Here is a 20,135-nt window from a genome sequence, read left to right on the forward strand (position 1 = left end):
GATAAAACTTGACCAAAACAACAACAGCTTGCTTTTTTCTATGAATTATAGATTTTTTAAAAAATTATCAGAGCCAGCACAGTGGCGCATGCCTACAATCCCAGGACTCAGGGAAGCAGAGGCAAGCAGATCTCTGTGAGTTCAGGGCCAGCCTGGTCTATAAAGAAAGTCTAGAACAGCCAGGGCTATATAGAAAAACCCTGTTTCAGGGGGGGAAAAAAAAGTCAAAAATCATGATCAACTTTTTAAGTTATACTAAAAATCTACTGTAATCTTATTTGGAACTCCACTAATTCCTCTAGTCTACATTTTGAGAACTGATAGGTTTTACACAACTGGACCTTTCAAACCAACTCATCTTTTACACAGGTTTTCTTTCAATTTCCTCAACAATGTTTTATAATTTTCTGTATACAATCCTTTGAAGCACTTGTTAAAACTGATTCTTCTTTCATGTTATTTTAATTTTTTTCCCTTTGAGTTTTTATCCTCTGTAGAATTTAAATTTAAAATTGTTAATTTTCTTTCTTTCATTCATTCATTCATTCATTCATTCATTCATTCATTCATTCATTCATTTATTCATTGGAATAAGGTCTTACTGTAGCCCTCCTTTGGCCTTGGAGATTTGCTAGAATCCACGGTGTGTGCCATAATGCTTGGTTAAATTTCCATTATTAAATGGAATGGAGAATTTAAATAGCTACATTTCAGGAATTACAGAAATGTATAACAACAAAATCAATGAATCCTAATAAACAGCCACTAACTTTTACCATTTTTATTCCCAAGACATTTTGCTACTGTACCTGATCATGCATGTCCACCACGACTGCATTCTGCTGGGATGGATGAGCAGCTGGATGTAACAGACGGGGAGATACATTCGGAGGGTGGAAGGCTCGAGGTTCCTCTATTGCTTGCTGCTGTGCATAAGGGAGATGGTGATAGTTTTCATCTTGACTAATGGAATTATGTCGAGACAGACGATCCCTTCTTCCTCGCTGACGCCTAACAGGAGGACTATAATAGGGTAAATGCCAAAAAGAAGGTCATTACTGTAATGCTTACTAGCATGATCCATCAGGATTCTTTATTATGTTTCTTGTAAATAATATATGCTAAGGTAAGCTGAAGTAATAAAGAACTGAATGGTTCCAAATCAATTTTTAAAACCAACTAATTTAAACATAAGACTCACCAGTGATTTTTAACAAGCATGGATCTGCAAGGACTGCTACTGTGTTGCTCTGATAGAGATTTTTCTATTACTCACATTTCCACATTTATTAAGGGAATTGTTTCATAAGGAAGTTACTACTCCCTCTTTAACATTTTTTGGGGGGAGGGGTGTGCACACATGCCATGGCGTACTTCTGTGTAAGAGGAAAACCTGCAGAACATCATTCTTTCCTCTTACTATGTGAATCCTAGGGATCAAATTCATGTTGTCTGACTTGGCAACAAGCACTCTTACGCTCTGAGCTACCTTGCCAGGACTTAGCTGTTTATTATTGGGATAGAATCATGGGTATTTATTTGCTGGGTTGCAATTCATATTACTGTTTTATGGTTGCTAAGTATTTTGTATTGCCTGCTCCTCTTTTGTATTTCCATGAGAGAAGAGAATGATTCTTTTTGCAGATTTATAAACAAAAGCTAGTTACTATCTCATCTGTAAACATACACTGCCATCCATTTATAGTTTTGGCTTATTTCTAATGCACCATCAGTACATTTAAATGAGGTATGTGTTCAAAAGTTCCTAATAGTACTCTTTATAGTAATAATATCCTGGACACAACTACTAACCAATAGTAGGCAGATAAATGCCCTACTTTAATGCAAGATTACACCACAGTAAAAAATAAATGCTGGGCTGGAGAGATGGTTCAGCAGTTAAAAGCACTGACCATTCTTCCAGAGGGCTAGGTTCAATTCCAGCACCAATGTGGTGACTCACAACTGCAACTCCAGTTGTAGGGGACCCAACACCCTCACACAGACATACATATTGGCAAAACACTAACGTACATAAAATTTAAAAATAAATTTTCCATCAACATTAAACACAGATGCTTAATAAAATCAAAGAATACATTTAAATGAAAACAAAATCCCAAACAGGGATCTATAAAGTACAAGTTTACTCCCCTGGAAGGAAGAAGACATGGCATGGGTGCACATGCTTGTGGTGTGTGTCCATCTGTGCACCCGTGCCTGTATTAAGAGGCAGCTTATCAGAAGCCAGTTTTAATCTAGGAGTTAATACATGTTACCCTTCTGATTGTATATTTGTTTCACATGTTCTGAATGCACAGCAAACAGTTCACCATAAATTGGAAAAAGACTATATACAGCTAGGTATTTAAGCTATAACTTTTATAGAAATAATTTGCCTAGTAGCCATAAATTACTCAAATATTTCCATATAATTGCCTAATATAGTACTGGGTATTTAAAAAGTGTTAAATGTCTGTTGAGACACTCTGACATAGATTTATTTTGGCTGGTTTGTGATATCAATGGTAGTTGTTAAGACTGTATCTATTTATTCTTCTAAGAATGCTGTAAACCTGAGAAATGTCTTCAATATGTGCTTATTCTCTCCAAGTTCTAGGGTTACCAGTCTCTGACCAAGGTGTAACTATCTGACCTGGAGGTGTTTCCCCTTCTTCTTCTTCTTCTTTTTTTTTTGTTTTCAAGATAGGGTTTCTCTGTGTAGTCTTGGCTGGCCTCTAACTCCCAGAGTGCTGGGATTACAGGCATGTGCCACCATGCCAGATGACCTGGAGTTCTGATGGGAGCTCTGTTCCTGGCTTGCATCACGTCTGGCACAGCAGAGTGAGCTCTCTGATCCCTATCAGACGAGGGCCCCACCCTTGCAAACTTACCGAACTTCAACAACTTCCTTAGAAGTCTATTTCCAACAATCACAAAGGTTAACGCTTCAATACATGAGTTCTTTGTGTAGAGGCACAAAAGCATTTAGTTTCCTAAATGGGTCAGTTTCCTGAACTGTTTCCTAGCAGTTTCCTAACTTAATTCCTGACTACTGTTTATTAGGTCCCAAAGAGATACTGATTTCCTTGGAATAAGAAAGTAATCTCTGGCAACTGAAGGACAAGTTGCTGAGGAAGAAATTCCCTGAGAAGGAAAGGCAAGATTCAAGCTCTACTGAAAAGATGAACTAAATTGCATCTTGACTTTATACCAGTTTTCTAAGAAATAAAGCTCTTAAAGATATGAGGATTGTGGAAGGGCAGATGTAAGCTTAGAGATGTCATCTCTAAGCTCTAATATATTCTGATAGTTATGAGGTATAGAACACTTTTTAGTTACCAGGATTGTAGGCTATCCCATAAGAAGGGGTGTGTATTAGGGGTACTGAGTGCAGGACTTTGTGGATACTGGACAAATAATGAACCCTTAGTAGCCTAGATTCATAATCAGTCCTAAATAAAGCAGAAGGTAGTTAAATTTATATATAACGGCCTAGACTGACACTTAGGTAAATCACTTTAGTCTCCTTCAGTTTCTTCACTTACTATTGAAGAGCTTAATGAACTCTTTATAACCCAAGAAAGAAACCTGAACACCTTTTAATAATTTTATGCATGGATATATGTATGTACATGTACTGACATGTTTATGAAATATCTATAAAAATATGCTTTCTGTCATTAAAAACTATTCACAAATCCACCAATGCAAGAAAGAAAGAAACAAACAGTTATCAACTAACCTTCTTCTGTTGCGTGCAGGTGTGTTGCATCGTTCCCCTGAGAAGTGATGCTGGTTTGGTCGAACTGAAGGAGGCTGCCTATTTGATGTCATCTCCCATGGTCGCATTGGTGGTGAGGGAGCGGGTGATGCTGATGTATAATCAAAGACTGAATGAGAGAGGCGCTGTCTCTTAGGACTTGGACTATCTTCACTCTGCCAATGCAACAAAAATGAGCAGCTGAATAAAACCATAAGGATTTCACATTACTGTATTTGCAATAGGTATTTAAAATATATTTTCCATAAAAAAACATAAGGGATATACATTATACTATCAATCCAAATTAAAAATCCTATATTAAGAAATGTAGGGGCAGAGATAACAAGAAAACGGTTGCACGGTAAATATATATGTAAAAAACGAACCATTTCAAAAACTACCATGTCAGATAACAGATTTACAACAGCCTAGAAATCCTAACCCACCTGAGAAATATCATTACGCTATAAGCAATCAGTTCATCCTTTAGGAGGTGATGTCGTTTGGTTAGGGAGAAGCCCTCCCCTTTTCCTGAATAGGCCCCAAACTCAGATGCTAAATTACATACCCTTGCCATTCTTGTTATTTGGGCTAATACAGTTATTTCTCCAGAGATAGTCACATGGGTAAAATTAAATTTTTATGAAGCAGAGTCAACTGATTAAGACCAACAAGTTTTTTTAGACTGCCATAGCACTTTGGGAGTGTCAAGAAACAACTGATTAAGATTAACAATTCTTTTTTTTAGAATGTCATAGCACTTGGGGATTATCATCTAATGCTCTAAGGTCACAGTATAAGGTTTGTAGCTATAAAATTTATATGATCATGTAACCTCTATTAATTCCAGGATTCCCCAGCCAATTCAATTTGTCCATTAAGTCTCACCGAAACTGCCAAAATTCCAAATTAGCTGAAAATCTGACCAGCTAAGTTTCTTTGAAAAGACTGTTCCTATTTCTAATCTACATCCCCAAGTTCTAACTATTAGGCATTAGAATACTTTGTTGGTTTACAAAATAGTTGATATTTGTGAACACAAATACATCAAAACATTAGCAAAATATACAGGGATATATACTGTAATTTTAAAATTAAAAAAAGATTACTTTTATTTTATGCATATGGTTATTATGCCTGAGTGTCTATACACAAGATGCATCCAATGCCTGTGAAGACCATAAGAGGACATCAGATCCCCTGGAACTAGAGTTATAAACTGTTAGCAGGTATGGCGTTAAGGGGAGGTACAGAACCTAAACCCAGTCCGATGCAAGAGCAGCAAGTGCTTTCAACTGGTAAGCTACCTTTCTAGAGCCCCTAATGTCATAATTTTAAAGCAATAAGCAAAGAAAACAACTGATTTTAGGAACAAAACAAATTAATAAATGGGGCTGGGCCTACAGTGTATTTAGAGCACTTGAGAGACGAGGGCCAGAAGATTGGTAATCTGAGGTCATTCTTGGTTACATAGTGAGTTCAAAGCCAGCTTATGTATATGCTACATGAGAGCCTGTCTCTTAAATTAAAGCAAGCAAGCAAGCAAGCAAGCAAACAAACAAAAAGCTAAAAGGTTACTTGTGATTCTTCAAAATTATTTAGACGTATCACCAAAACAGCACCTTATCCTATATTCTTTTGATGGCACTAAATATACTTTTTAATTTCTTTTATAAGAAAGCCCAGTTTTTATATTCTGAGAAAACTTGCAAATTACAGACAAGTAGCCCAGACTCCAACTAGGCCCAGTTCAAGTGGTACTCCATCACATTTTGTTTGTTTGCTTGTTTGTTTTTGAAGACAGTGTCTATGTAGTCCAGGCTGTCCTTCAACTCAGAGATCCACCTGCTTCTACCTCCTGGATGCCAGGATTAAAAAGGTGTTTTCTAGGGCTGGAGACATGGCTCAGAGGTTAAGAGCACTAACTGCTCTTCCAAAGGTCCTGAGTTCAATTCCCAGCACCCACATGGTGGCTCCTAACCATCTATAATGAGATCTGGTGCCCTCTTCTGGGGTGCAGGTATACACGAAGGGAAACTGTACACATAAATAAATAAATCTTTAAAAAACAAACAAACAAACAAGGTGTTCCCCACCTACCCAGCAAGAATTGCTACTTCTGATATAGAATTGCTGCTGGAACCATACTCCAAGACCCATAACCACTGAATTAAGATAGAAGGGACTGTCTTTTTGAGGAAAATTTGGTTTTGAATTTTTAGGGGGAAGAATTCTTTTCCGTAACAGTGGGCTGACTTTTCAATGTACCAGATGTTGACAATTTAAATGTAAAGCTGTTAAATCACAGTTACTATCTCTACTGTATAGAACACTGGTACAGATTAGGAATCCATGGAGGAATGAAGGCCGGAGGGTATATATGAAGTTTTACGATGAACATAAAAAAGAAGCAGGTTTCAGGTTCTACCTGGTGACTTTAGCAACCATTGTACTTTCTGACAATTTTATTCACAAAGGAGGAATTGGATCATAAGATGTAAAAGTTCATCTTGAGTGACAACGTGACAGGATAATCACCATGGAATCAAGCCCATGAGCATGTCTGAGAAGTGAAGTCTCTAGATAAGATTAAGTGAGAAGAGAATATCCATTCTAAATACGATGACTGGGGTCTTGGAATGAACCAAGAAAGGAGGCTGAGCCACTGTGCTTCTTGAATACCTAGCACAGCTGAGACCCCACTGATTCACATCCCCATAGCCAGAATGGACCCTAACTTCAAATTGTAAGCTAAAATCAGTTTCCCATAACCTCAAATTGTCAGCTAAAATCAGTTTCTCTACCTGACTTAGTTATTTTGTTGCAGCAACAAGAAAAGAAACATAGGACCAGGCTTGGTGGTACAAGGATTTAATCCCAGCACTCAGGGAGGCAGGTGAATCTTTGTGAGTTTGAGGACAGCCAGGTCCACAAAGCAATTCCAGGACAGCCAAGGCTACACAGAAAAACCCTGTCTTGAAAAACCGAAGGAAAAAAAAGAAAAAGAAAGGAAGGAAGGAAGGAAAGAAGGGAGGGAGGGAGGGAGGGAAAAGAAACATAGCTTTCTTCAAGTCTTATTCAGAACTTCATCTTAGGTCAAGCACAGCATAATTTAAGGCTCCAATTCTCTTAGAAACTCCCAGACTTTCTTTGTTAAGTCTTATCTTTAAGAAAACATTTTACAACTTAAAAAACAGTCAGCTGAACACATACCACCCCAAAACATCAAATTCAATGAATTTTATGCATCTTACATAAATGTGAAGGTATGCAGAAAAGTAACACACTTTATGTAAGTAATTTGACAGTAAAGCATAACTTGGTTTTTGTTTTACATTTTGAGATGGATGAAAACATGAGCATGGGAACGTGAGAAATTTCATATTCAGATCACAATACAGCTTACAAAACGACCGCTATGAGTTACCTCAGTTAATGCTCTATAAGCTGAAGTCAAGTTATGTTCAGATGTACTTAAAATGTGTCTCTTAGTAAAGCTAACTGAAAGACAACTATCCCTCATTTACACATGGTGCATTATTCTCTTTGACATGACAGTTTGTATGTTAACATACAGTTCTGATACTCTTGAATGAAACAATATTTCATTATATAGCCCTATTTCTCAACCAGATCATAAAATAGTAAACAAAAAAATCAACAATGCACAAAAATTCTGAAGCATGTTTTGTTGGTTTATTTATGTTTGTTTATGAAAATGAAAGTTGTACAAAACAAAGGAGAGAAATCAGGCTGGGGAAATAGCTCGGTAATTTAAGCATCTGCCATGCAAGCCTAAGGACCTGAACTCTATCCACAAAACCCACATAAAAATCCCAGCACTGGGATCAGACAGAGACTGGAGGGTCCCTGGGGGTCACTGGCTAGCCAGTGTAACCCTGTAACCCTCTACGTAGGTTCCATGCCTGTGAGACCCTATCTCAAAAGACAAAGTACATGAAGATTGGCCTGTGCATCAACACACACACACACACGCACGCACGATCAAGGTACAGAAATGTTAACAGAGTAAACAATGGTCGTAAGTGACAAGCTTTTTCTTTTTGTCCACTAGCACTGGTGGCAGGTAGGCAGTGACTCTCAACCTCCGAGTCCAGGCTGGGGGTTGAAGAAGCCTTTCACAAGGGTCACGTATCAGATATTTACATTATAATTCCTAACAGTAGCAAAATTACAGTTACAAAGTAGCCATAAAATGTTATGGTTGGGGGTCAGCACATCATGAGTACTGCCTTAAGGGGTCACATGGTTAGGAAGGTTGGGCTAGGAAAACAGCTCTGCCAGTAAAGTGTTTGCCTTGCAAACATTAGGAGCTGGGTCAGAGGCCCAGAGTCACTTAGAGGGAGTCTGGTAGTACATAAATGCAGGTATCAGTGCTAAGAAGGCAGAGACAGGTAGGTCTTTAGGGGTCCCTGCCAACCTAGCCTCCTTGTTCCTAAGGTAGTGAAAACTGTAGAAACAAGAGTAAGGATAAACAGTAATAGTTTCTCTGCTATGACTGTCCTAATAATGAGCCACATGTCCAATTCCGTGCTTACAGTAAAAATAATTATTTTAATGCTTGAAGAAATCTACAGAGGAGTTGAGTTCTTAGAAAATGGGAACTTCACCTAGGAAACAGAAAGGGTGTTGTGTGAGAGAAAAGAGAAAAAACAAAAAGGTTGAACGGGGCAGCGGAGACTGTAATACCAACTGAGGCAGGAGGATCACAAGTTCAAGGCCAGCCTGAATACAGCAAGTCCTTGGCTGAAAATTTTAACAAAATACTGAAAGAAACAAAACAAAACAAATAATAACAAAAAAAAAAAAAAAAAAAAAAAAAAACAAGCCCTGAAGAGATGGCTTGACATTTAACAGTACATAATTTCTCTTGGCTCCCATTAGTTATCTATGTAGGTGGCTCACAACCCTGCCATAGCTCCAGGGCCTATGTATGTGCCCATGTACATACACACACAAATAAAATCTTCAAAAAAAATTTTTTAAGAAAGAAGGCAAAGTAAAGGTTACAAAGAAGGTATCTGGGGAAAGACAAAGACAAAAACTGAGAACAAAGTAAGTAAGGGAATGACTTTCTGAGGATCCCTTCTCATGTGTTAACCAGGCTTTATTTTTATTCATTCTATGTGTCTGTGTGAGTGTGTGTTGGTAGCCCAAGGAAGCCAGAACAGTATTTCAATCCCTTACAGCTGGAATTACAAGTGTTTTGTGAGCTGTCTGAAGTGGCATTGGGACCCTCTCCACAATTCATGGTAAGAACAGGAAGTGCTCTTAACCATCGAGCAATGTCAAGTAATGTCTGCAGAAAGACAGGTTTTTAAGAGGAGAAGTCCAGCTGGAACTAACAAATGACACTCATTTACACATGAGAATCAGCTGTGTATCTGTATCTCTTAGGACTTCCTAAGAGCGATCTAATTTCTCATCCAGGGCAGAAAATCTGAGTAGAGAAAATCTCTGGTCTTCCCCTAAAGAATAAAGAGAAGGTCTTGTCTTGTTCTAAAGGTAGAACAAAAACTAAATTAGCAGTATAAACAAAACTGTAATACTTCTTTTCAATAAGCCACAGGGATTAGTGTACCATATGACTAGTTAGAGTGAGAAACATACTTAGAGGGTGTAGAATATAAGTAGTTATTTAGGGGGTATAACATGTAACTAACATGGGCAAAGCCCTCAGTTCAGTTGCCAAAAGCTTAAAAACAAAACAAAAACCCACCAAGTACAGCTGGCTCTAACTTTTAACTGTTTTATTTAAACACATGGGTTTTAATCTACTGCATTTGTAATTACTAAGTTTAAAGTTAATATTGATTCCTGAAACCTCCAACAGAATATGGAGGACACAGAAAATGTAAAATATGTATTAGTGGCCTTAGGTTCCGTGATGATTTGGAGTGGGGGGCAGAAACATGATAGCCCTGGCTAGCCTGAAACTCACTATGTGGACCAGGCTGGCCTAGACCTCAAAACATCTGCCTGTCTCTCCCAAACTGGGATTAAAGGCTTGTTACATCATGTCCAGCTTTAAGTCAGTTTCTTTCCTTCTGTTTTTTTGTTTGGTTCCTTTTTGTTGTTGTTGTTTTGTTCCCTTTTTGTTTGGTTTTTGAAATAAGGTCTCTCTCTGTAGCCTTGACTGTCCTGGCTAGGTCTTGAACTTGCAGAAATCTGCCTTGTTCAGCCTCAGGAGTGCTGGGATTAAAGACACTTGCTACCAAGACTGGCTTTAAATTTCTTCAGTACCAGTCACCTACTAATTATATTGAGCTTCGGTGTACAGATAATGCTGTAATCAAAATGGTAGTCAATATGTCATTCAATTCACAGACAGCCATGCCCCCAAAACAGTTATGTGTTAAATACTTATAAAATGTACTTACAGAAATGATATAGATATCTAAAAGTAGTATGATACAGTAATCATAACTCAACTAAAATCAGACCAGTCCTTTGCTGTACAAATAATCAGATGGAACTGTGCACCTTCATCTTTTTAAAAGCCTATTTCCTTACCTACAACAAGATGCCTAGTTTATTCTCAGATTTAAAGCAATCAGATGCAATCAATATACACATAGCAGAGAATCTAGCTCGAATTCTTAAAGGAATACCAGACTAATGAACCCTGGATCACCTGCAGGTGATCCACATGCCGAACTTAATATACCCTAAATATTTCTCTTTAACCAGTCCCAGGTGACAACCTGTCACTTCAATACAAACACTGAGTGGCTTCTATGGAAAACAGTTAGTCTTGGTCATCAACTATGTCAGCACTTGAGGCAGATTTTATACAGGCACACACACGCCTTCGCCCACATGCCTACCACTCAAAAGTGAATCTGTAGATGTAGTTTATTCTGGAGGAGCAGTGACAATGACTTCACTATTAAAGCATGCTTCTCTAGGTATCTGGAATCAAAATTCAGTAGCCAGTGATTTGTATGAGATATTCTAGAAATCTTGTTAAATTCAGTGACAATTTTAGTATCTGTACTCATTTTCATCTTGTATTAAATTTTTTTAAATCAAATTTTTATCTACAGGTTCTAAGCGGTACAGAAAGAAAATATAGTACTAAGCAAATAGTGATGGGTTAAAAAACACATACTTTCATTTTTCCTTTCCTATATATCTTACATATTTTATCTTCTATTTTCCCACAGGAACTGAATGACTTAAAACGATTAGGGCAAAAAGATTATTATTTTTTAAACAGAGTATTAAGTGGTCAAACAATGAATAGTTGCTCAAGAGGACATTTTTCAGAAGAGCTGAAGGCTATATTGAAGAAGCCCTCTAAAAGAGTATTTCCAAATACATACAACAGAAAATAAGAGGATACTGAGAAGTGGTTAAGTCTGCCTACAAACAAGCTGGATGTATCTGTGACTGTCAGGCCTGTGTAGGGAAAGGGTAAACATATAAGAACCTGGAAGAAAGCTTTGAAGTGAGCATCCTCTTGACCGGTAGTGTTCTGATCACTTGGGAGAAGAGGAAACAGGCTCTGAAGTCTCACCCTTTCACAAATCACCTTGTTAGGATGGCCAGGTAGAGGTGCTGAATTGGCCCCGGGAGATATCTGGGAAAAAGAGGGAGAAGAAAAGGATAGTTCATGGCTAGCCATACCATATGGAGAATCAAGACTGTGAAGGACAGTTTGGGTTTTCTATTATTTGATAATTCTGTCAGCAGAAAGACTAGGAAAAAAAATGTAACTTTAAATATCTAAACATACAGGAGGCAGAGACTCCTCTAGCAATGGAGCTTTCCCACACAAAAAGGCTTCAGATAAAAACATCACAGCTCGGAATTTAATCCTTCTTGTTCCCCAAATACCTACTTATAGTCTTTTGTTGGTGTTAACTAAAACCCTAAAGGTCAGACTTCATGTTAAGACTTGAGGTAAAATCACCTAACTACAGAGCGATAAATGTCTGCCTACACTGTATTTTTTCTCAATTGTACTCAAACTTGTACTTTGAGTTTACAAGTGACCATGATGAGAAAGACAAGATGTAACAATATTCATGGTAAAATTTCTATACTATCAGCTGTAAGACTGTACAACATATAACATATAGAATGATGTTTAACTGGGGAAAGCATTCAATAAGCTTTAGCTATATTCATTCAGCACCGCGGAGGCTAACACAAGGACATCCCAAGTTCTAAGTCAGCCTGGGCTGACTTAAGATAAAAAAGTAAGTGAAAATCCTCAAACAGTAACAAAAGGCCAAACAACAGAAAACGAGAGGCTCCGCTAAGGAGCCAAAGGCAAACTGATAAGCCTGAAAGTAAACAACTGCAGCTTCAAACTACTACACCATGGATTAAATCTCCTTAAATTGGTGTAAATATACTTAATCTGCAGCATTTTAAAACCATCAACGCTCTTCACTGTGTTGTGACAGTGAAATTCTCTTTGGGGACTCTAGGTTTAAAGACTTGCTTGTCCTCACACTAAAAAGCATGTGCTTAACACAATGCTTTTCCAGTTTCTGCCTCACTCCTTCCCTCAGTCTTAGATTTAAGAGTCTCCTTGGTAACAGGCACAAAACAAAAAGAAACACATGGTTTCCTACCTTTTTGAAGTATAGGTTTTAAAAGGAAGGAAGGAAACGGGGAAAGAAAGAAAAAGAAAATAGTAAACCATTGTATAGCAAGTATTTTGATAACAGTAGACACTCAGTGCTGTGCTCTGATACCTGGCAGAGAGCAGTGTAGTAAGGAAACATAGTAAGGATATGAAAAATAAAAGGTGGGTTTGATTCCCAGCAAAGCAAAAGGAAAAAAGTTCAAACAGTCTTGAAATAGCTTACGCCACTACTCAGAGCATTTCAGAGGCTGAGAGAGGGCTGTTACAAACTCCAGGCCAGCCTTACACAGTATGTCCCTTTCTCAAAACAAACCCAAAATAGATGAAAGGTATATTTGCTATTCTTGATCCTCATTCAATAAGGAATGTCACAAACTCACTCCAAATGAGCTGTAAGTTTAGTACCCTACCTGCAATCCTCTTAGGCTTTTTATAGTCACAGTAGGCAAATTTGTAGTATCCCCCCCCCCAAAAAAAAAGATGTTTTGTGTGTATCTGTGCATACCAGACCAAGAGAGGGGGTTGTTGGCTCACCTGAACTAGAATTATATTCAGCTGTGAGCTGCCATGTGGCTACTGAGAATAGAACTCAAGTCCTCTGAAAGAGCAGCCAGTGCTCTTAACTGCTAAGCCATCTGTCTAGCCTTGTAGTGTGTTTTAATTAGGTCATCAACAATCATGCTCAGATTTACAAGTACAAGTACCTGGCTGGTAAAACAGAAATCAGAGTCAGCTTTATTCTTTTGGAAAATTTAAGATTGCTATCAAATAAGTAAAAAACAAAAACCTTGGCACCCTGGCTCTTATTGTCATGTTAACAGCTCTCACGGTCATCTTTTCCTATGCACAGCAGTTTTCTTCCGTCAAACTCCATTTACTCTAAGCAAGACAATGTGGTGGAAGAATTATATTCAAGGCCTACAGTATATATGCTAAAACCACTGCTGGACTTGATCAAAACCAGCACATACCCTCACAGTATGTCTACAGACATTTTATTTGTGTGTAGCATGTGGTAAAGCAGACTAGAAAGATGTTACCATATCACTCATGTATAACCACCCCCCACACAAAGTAAGAATGCTTCAAAGTGTTTTCCAGATTCCAACAACTGATTTCAAGTTAAAGAGGGAGATCAGCCTAAGAGGGCCTGGCTTAATCAGAGAAAGTTCCTAAAAGGCAGAACTGAGCCATTCCTGAGCTCTCTGTCAGCCTTTCAAACCAAGCTGCAGTACTGAGAGATGAAAGGAGCCACAGGCAATGGAGAAGTTACCAGCTAACAATGAGCAAATGGGGAGTACCATATTCTACCAACCAAGGATTTCAAAAAAGAACAACCAAGTTCAACTGCAGCCAGGTAAGATAATGAGCAGAAGACCCAATAGCTAACTCATTCCAGGACTTCTCATACAACTTTTTTGTCTGTCTGTTTTTCTTGAGACAGGGTCTCACTATGTTGCTCATACTGGTCTGGAACTCAGAGATCTGCTTGCCTCTGCCTCTCAAAGGACTTGCACCACCAGCTCGATACAAGGTAACAGGTTTTGTAACTTAAATTCTAGGCAATCTGATATACACAACAAAAAGCTAACATAATACATCTAAGTATACACACTACAAACTAAGACATTTTTATAGGGTCTAGTATTACTCAATGGTAGAACACTCACCTGGCATACACAAGCCCTTGCATTTAATTTCACAGAGACCCCTCCCCACTTCATGGATATTTTTATTTAAACAATATAGTAATTAAACAAAACCACAACCTGATAACAGCTAACTGCCTGACAGATGAACTGGGTCCTGTGCTGATTAGTTTTTGTCAACTAGACAAGTTTCGTTTAGGAGAGGAAACCCCAATAGAAAAAAAAAAAAATGTACCATCAAACTGGCCTATAGGCAGGGCATGGTGGCATACACCTTTAGTCCCAGCAGGAAGATCTCTTTGTGTTCAAGACCACATGCTCTGCATAGTGAGTTCCAGGCTCTAACTTCCCTTCATGATGGTCTGTAAGATATATATATATATATGTATGTATGTGTGTGTGTGTGTATATATATATATATATATATATATGTATGTATGTGTGTGTATATATATATATATATATATGCGAAATAGGAGTAAAAAAAAAAAGCAACCAAAGTTGCTTTTGGTAACAGTGTTTATCACAGCAATGAGAAGCAAACTAAGACAGGCTCTCTGATCTTTATACACTGTACAGGTTCAACTGAACTGATTCAATCCACGTACCTCAGAAAGACCAAACAGGCCCTTTAACCTTAGAATCTACTAATTCACTGACCCATCTTGCAGTTTAAATAACTTTAAAAGTGACATCGTTCTTATATCATCTAGTTTGACTACCATTAGTCCATTAAGCCAAATTTTAAGGCTACCTTCAGTTAATTAAAAATAAACGTGTTACCTTGTAAAAACTGTTTTAGGCATAGTTTCACTGATTCTTCTTTGGTTAACTCTAAGATTTTTACCACACTCCTAAATTGATAAAATTCTGTCAGTCTCTAGCCTGCAAATGTTGAGCATCAGAGATATTTGGTAACTGCAGCCCATGCTCAGGGTGCAGCTTCTATCTGGCACAGAACCACACCAGAGAGGGGGGTATATCTGTAACCTCAACTTCTTGTTTTTAATTGTTTGTTTACATGTAACTATATGACTAATTCACCCAGCGTAACTGGGAAGTAAGGCTAATGTTTACATATATCTTTTAAGCATCTGTGCATTAGTACTTTATGATACTTTAATTTGGCCCTTCTCTGGATAGCTAATAACATCAATAATCAACAATTTAACCCTTATCTTAGAGATTGGCAGTTATAATAGGATTAAAGGAGACACTGTTCCTTCTAAAATTGTTTCTAATGGTAGCTTTCAGTTAATTTTTTCAGTTGATTTTTCCCCATAAAAATAAACAAAGCAGAGATTTTGCAGTCTTCTATGTATGCTTTTTGTTGGTTTTGTTGTTGTTTTCATTTGTTTTTAAGACAGGTGATGGCCTTGAACGCACAGTCATCCTACCTCAGACTCGTAAGTACTGGGATTAAGGAGGTACACCAAAACTTCCGTGATAGTACTAAATAATGTACTTTTTACAAGTTAGGTTGCTTAAAACTTGACTTCAATGCACCTGAGACCACATGTGCACCCTGGTACAGCTGGGGCACACACATAAAATAAGGTAATGTAGTTTTTTTTATTTAATGTACTACTTTTATCACTAATTTCTTTCCTTAATCATTTTCTGTCCTTGGTGAATTTTATCTACTAAAGTCCTATCAAGAATCTTTTTACCCTAATCATTGATATATAAACTATACACAGTGGGTCTGTGATATTTCTATACATGGACTGATTATGCATTATGCCTTCCTGCCTTCTCTTCTACTCTGTTCCATGTTCCCACTCTGCTTTCTCTTCCCTAATGGTCTCGCTTCAGAGAAACATGCCATATTTGTCTCTCTGACTTAATTTGCTTAACACAATGCTGCCCTCGGTTCCACCAACTTTCCTGGAAATAAATGTAATGAATTGAGGAATAAAAAGCAAAACCAAAAAATTTTGAAACTAAAATATGTGCTCTGAAACAAAGGGGTCAAAAGCATGTAAATCTGTAAATGTTACATCATAATTGTAGTATGTTAGCACATAACTATAATTCCAGAACTTTGGAGAACCAGCAGTTCAAAGTCAGCCTCAGCTACATAGTAAATGAAACCAGTCTGGTCTGTAGGGGACCTTGTCTAAATAAACAAGTTTAAAACAAAACAAAATTATGGTTAAGTATGTGGAACATCATAAATTTGAGATAAATTTTAGTTTACAAAACACATATACTGTGTTTAGCACTTTGTCACTATTATCTAGTATATACTCTACTCATTGAGAGAATATTCTCCCAAGCTAATCAAATGATGGGACAGTCAGCTTTTCCGGATTATGTCACAAGTTTATTATGAATCTGCTTAAAATGAAACAGGCTAATAAAAACTCGAGGTGCTGGATAGGTGGTTCCGGGGGGTAATTTGCTTCTCTCACAAGCACGAGAACTTGTGGTCTGATCCTCAGAACCACACAACAGGCAGAAAAGTGTGCATTTGCGATCCCAGTGCTGCTGTGGTGAAGTGAGGAGCATGGGGAGAGGAATCCACGACACATCAGCCAGTGAGCCTGGTGTATGCCGCAGTGTGCAAGAGACCATTCCTGGGCAAGTGGTCCTGGACTGCATTAGAAAGCTGACTAAGCAAGACAATAAGCAGTGCTGAATGCCTATGGTTGTCCTCTGAGCTCTGATTGTGTTTATGTGTACCATTTTTGAAAAGTCACTAGGCACTAATTGGGTAAAACAAACAAACAAACAAACAAACAAAAAACCTGGTATAATCTATGTTAGGGAGGGTGATCACCATTGTTCAGCACTGCAACTCATGTGTTAAGTAAAACTTATTCCCATTCTTGAGTTAAGACAAACTAAGTGGATCTATGTCTTTTCGAAACCAAGGTTGGTAAAAATAACCCTAAGCTGCTCCCTTTCCTTTCCCCAACCCACAGTGCCATAACACAATGGTAAGGAAGAGAGAAGTGAGATACATACAACTAACCTGGGAGGAAATGAGACTGTATTTATCACCCCTGTATTTCATCTGTTTAAATTTCTCTTGACATTACTACAAAGAATTCAATCATTTATTTTCTTTAGACAATGTATTTAACATTTAATATGTATTTAGACAGGTATTTAATATCTACTGATAGATGGAACAGAACCAGAACTATATAGTAGAAATGAACACATGCAATGCTTGTGTTCCCTGGAGATAAAAACAAAAGCAAACTATCAATGAAGCAAAGTAGAACCGAAGTTAAAACTATATTCATATATGCACTTAATTGAAAAACAATCAGAACACGTGTAAGCAGCTCCAGACACCATGCAACAATCAAGACCAATCTTACCTTCCCATAAGAGATTACAAAACAGTATTCCAAACCAAACCAAAGGCAGCACAAAATACAAAACAGAACAAACTAAGATAACAACTTGAACAATGGTCTTGCTAAAGTACTTAACCATTCTGGAGAGTTTTTTATTTTGAACATTTCTTACCCACATTAACCCAAGTAAAAATATAAGCACAGCCAACCTGGCAATGTTAACACAAGTTAATTAAAAGCCTTATTCAAATCTAGGGGTAAAGGGAGACAGGAGATCTATACTCTCCATTATGATGCTTGCAGATTCCTTTAAGTGCCATTCCTATCTTTGTCAAAGATTTAACTGCTCTAATAAAGAAAAGTCTTTACACCTACCCACATCAACATTTGCCATTTTAGCATAGGATAGGTCTGATGAACGGCTCGGCGTGTGAAGGCACTGGCCATAAACCCTGAGACCTTACCCACCTCCACAGCCCACCAGGCAAGGCACAGAACCAACTTGGGCAAGTTGTCCATACATATTTATAATTTAAAAAATTAATGTTTTCTAAATCAAGATAAGATGGGCATAAACTTCAAGTGTAGAAACACAAACAACTACATTTTGGAATAATGTAATAAGACTCCACTGGTGGAAAAATCAAGAATATTTAAATACAATTGTTTAATAACCTAGAGGAAGTGAGGCCAACAAGACCTGCTGGGGGCAGAACCTAACAGCAGCCTCCAAATCCTCCAGTTCTTTCAAGATAAGAGAAAAAATATGGGAATCGATTTTAAAGTAGAGCCTTATAATGAGCAGGCTTAGGATGAGCAGGTTCTCAAAAGGCAAGATGTATTATTATACTAGTACACTTATAAACCAGAAGGTACTACCGCAATCGACAATTCGGTGATACAGTTCCCACTCAAAATTGTAATCCTGGTCTAAGTGTTCCACATTTCCGTGCCAGATCTGACACATTTTGATCTTGTTATTTTTCTGATGAGGTGGATTTCTCCGTTAAAGTGTTCCCCAAAATGAACAAAATATTACTTTGTTAGACTATAATTCAAATGTAATTGGAATTCTTAAAAGGTCTAGTTACAAAACTATTTGCTATTTAAAGAAAGTGCGATAAGTGAATGTTACAATACTATCTGCATACAGGCAGTATTCGGCAGACCTAAGATTTCAGACAAAATACCGTGTATGAGCGCCGAATACATTTCAATGTCCACAGCTTATGAAGAAAGAAAGCGCAATTCATATGATGCTGGCAAAGGCTATACTTAAGTATTCAGAACACTATGGTAGAAGAATTAGTATGTTCAACTCCTACTGAATACCACACACCATGTCTGCAACACAAAGACCCGGCTCTGTCCACGCCAGATCACACACAGGAAAAAACAAACAAACTTAGTTTCTCTTTTGGCCTCTGGTAACTAGAAAAACTCCCGTTTCAAAAACCAACCTCTCTCATTCTTCAGCCCTGAAAGGAAGAACTTCCATCCACTGAGAACAAAACGGAGCCCGTCCTGAAACCCGCGGAGGCAGAAGAGCGCGAGAGAGGCCCCTCTGACCGGGTTCGGAGTTCTCCCAGGTGACATCATTCCACCTGCGTCTCAGCCAGGCAAGGGCGGACCAGGCACCGCCGCCGCGGGAACAAAGAGCGCCGAGTGCAGGGAAACAAGCGCTGCCGCCCGCTCCCAGCCTCCCGCGGCCAGTACCGCCCTCGCGCGGCAGCCAGTACCTGCGAGGGGAGGCTCCGCCCTGCGGGGCTGCTCCCGCCGCCTCCAGGAGTGACCGCTCGCCCCGCCGACGGCCAGCTCGCCAGGGCCGCTGTTCCCGGGCCTCCTCGCCCCCGGAACCCGGGTTCCGACTGAGGCGCTGTCACGGCGCTTCCTTCCTCCTGGCACCATCACAGGGACCTCTCCAGGAAACACAGCTGCACGCCCAGCGCAGAAGGAGCCGGCTAGCACCTCGGAGGCCTCATCCCTTCCGCCCGGCGTCCCAACCGCCTGGACCTCCGGAGGCCCGCCTGCCAACCGCACGAGAGGGCACCCGCCCGCCGCAGCCCGCCTCGGCGCTCGCCGACCCGCACGGGCCGCGCCGACGCAGTGGCCGGCGCTGCGCGCACAGGCGACACCCCTAGAGCTGGGCCTCCCTCCCGCCTCCGGGTTCCGGACGCCGGGCCCTCCCCTCGTCCGCACACACCTAGCCAGCCAAGCGCAGGACCTGGGGAGCTCCGCCTCTTCCCCCGCGCAGAGCCCCCTTTGTTTCCGCCCGCGGAGGCGGGGCCGCACGCGTGCAGGCCGCTCGGGCCGGTTCCGGCAACAGAGCCAGTGCGCAGCCCCTCTGCGCAGCCCCGCCCAGCTCAGTTTGGCCCAAGACAGTGCGGAGTTTGCCGCGCCTTCCAGCGCAGGCAGTGCCTAATGCTGCGGCACCGTCCGCTCTTGCCATAACTCTCCAACTCAGCAGGAGAGCAGTAAACCTCACAATATAATATGTATTTACATGACCGAAGAAGTAGGAACTTTTATTGATGTAAACACTGGGTCTCACAACGAAACAAGCTAGCTTGTATCTAACTTGTCCGACCCTCAAGACCAGTCTCAGATTATCTGACCTTGCTCAAATAAGAAAGAAGTTCGAATGCTGCAACCTCTAGGCCCACGGTTGCGTTCACGATCCAATAGAGAGGACAAACCCTATATTGGGTCAATAAATACAAGGAAAAAGATTGTTAAATGCCATTGAAAACTATAGAACGGTGGGCTTTTTAAGCAAATAAAAATTACAT

General features: G+C 39.4%; 1 protein-coding gene across 5 annotated transcripts in view; it reads right to left on the reverse strand.

Annotated features, from left to right (window-relative positions):
- Window positions 1-20,135, reverse strand: part of Rnf38 (ring finger protein 38) — a 108,327-nt gene that overhangs the window by 22,080 nt on the left and 66,112 nt on the right. The window contains exons 1-4 of one of the 5 annotated variants that reach the window (XM_055605344.1): window positions 19,086-19,253; window positions 11,220-11,369; window positions 3,746-3,939; window positions 810-1,023 (exon numbers count right to left, since the gene is read on the reverse strand). In XM_055605344.1, coding sequence (XP_055461319.1) covers window positions 810-1,023; window positions 3,746-3,852 — 321 coding nt within the window. In that variant the 5' untranslated portion in view covers window positions 3,853-3,939; window positions 11,220-11,369; window positions 19,086-19,253. Of the gene's footprint in view, window positions 1-809; window positions 1,024-3,745; window positions 3,940-11,219; window positions 11,370-18,806; window positions 18,949-19,085; window positions 19,254-20,135 lie in introns of those variants that run through there. The other 4 variants (XM_055605342.1, XM_055605345.1, XM_055605343.1 and 1 more) reach the window with 4 other exon arrangements.

This window comes from Psammomys obesus, unplaced genomic scaffold (assembly GCF_907164565.1).
Source record: "Psammomys obesus unplaced genomic scaffold, mPsaObe1.curated_primary_1811, whole genome shotgun sequence".
Lineage (NCBI taxonomy): Eukaryota > Metazoa > Chordata > Mammalia > Rodentia > Muridae > Psammomys > Psammomys obesus.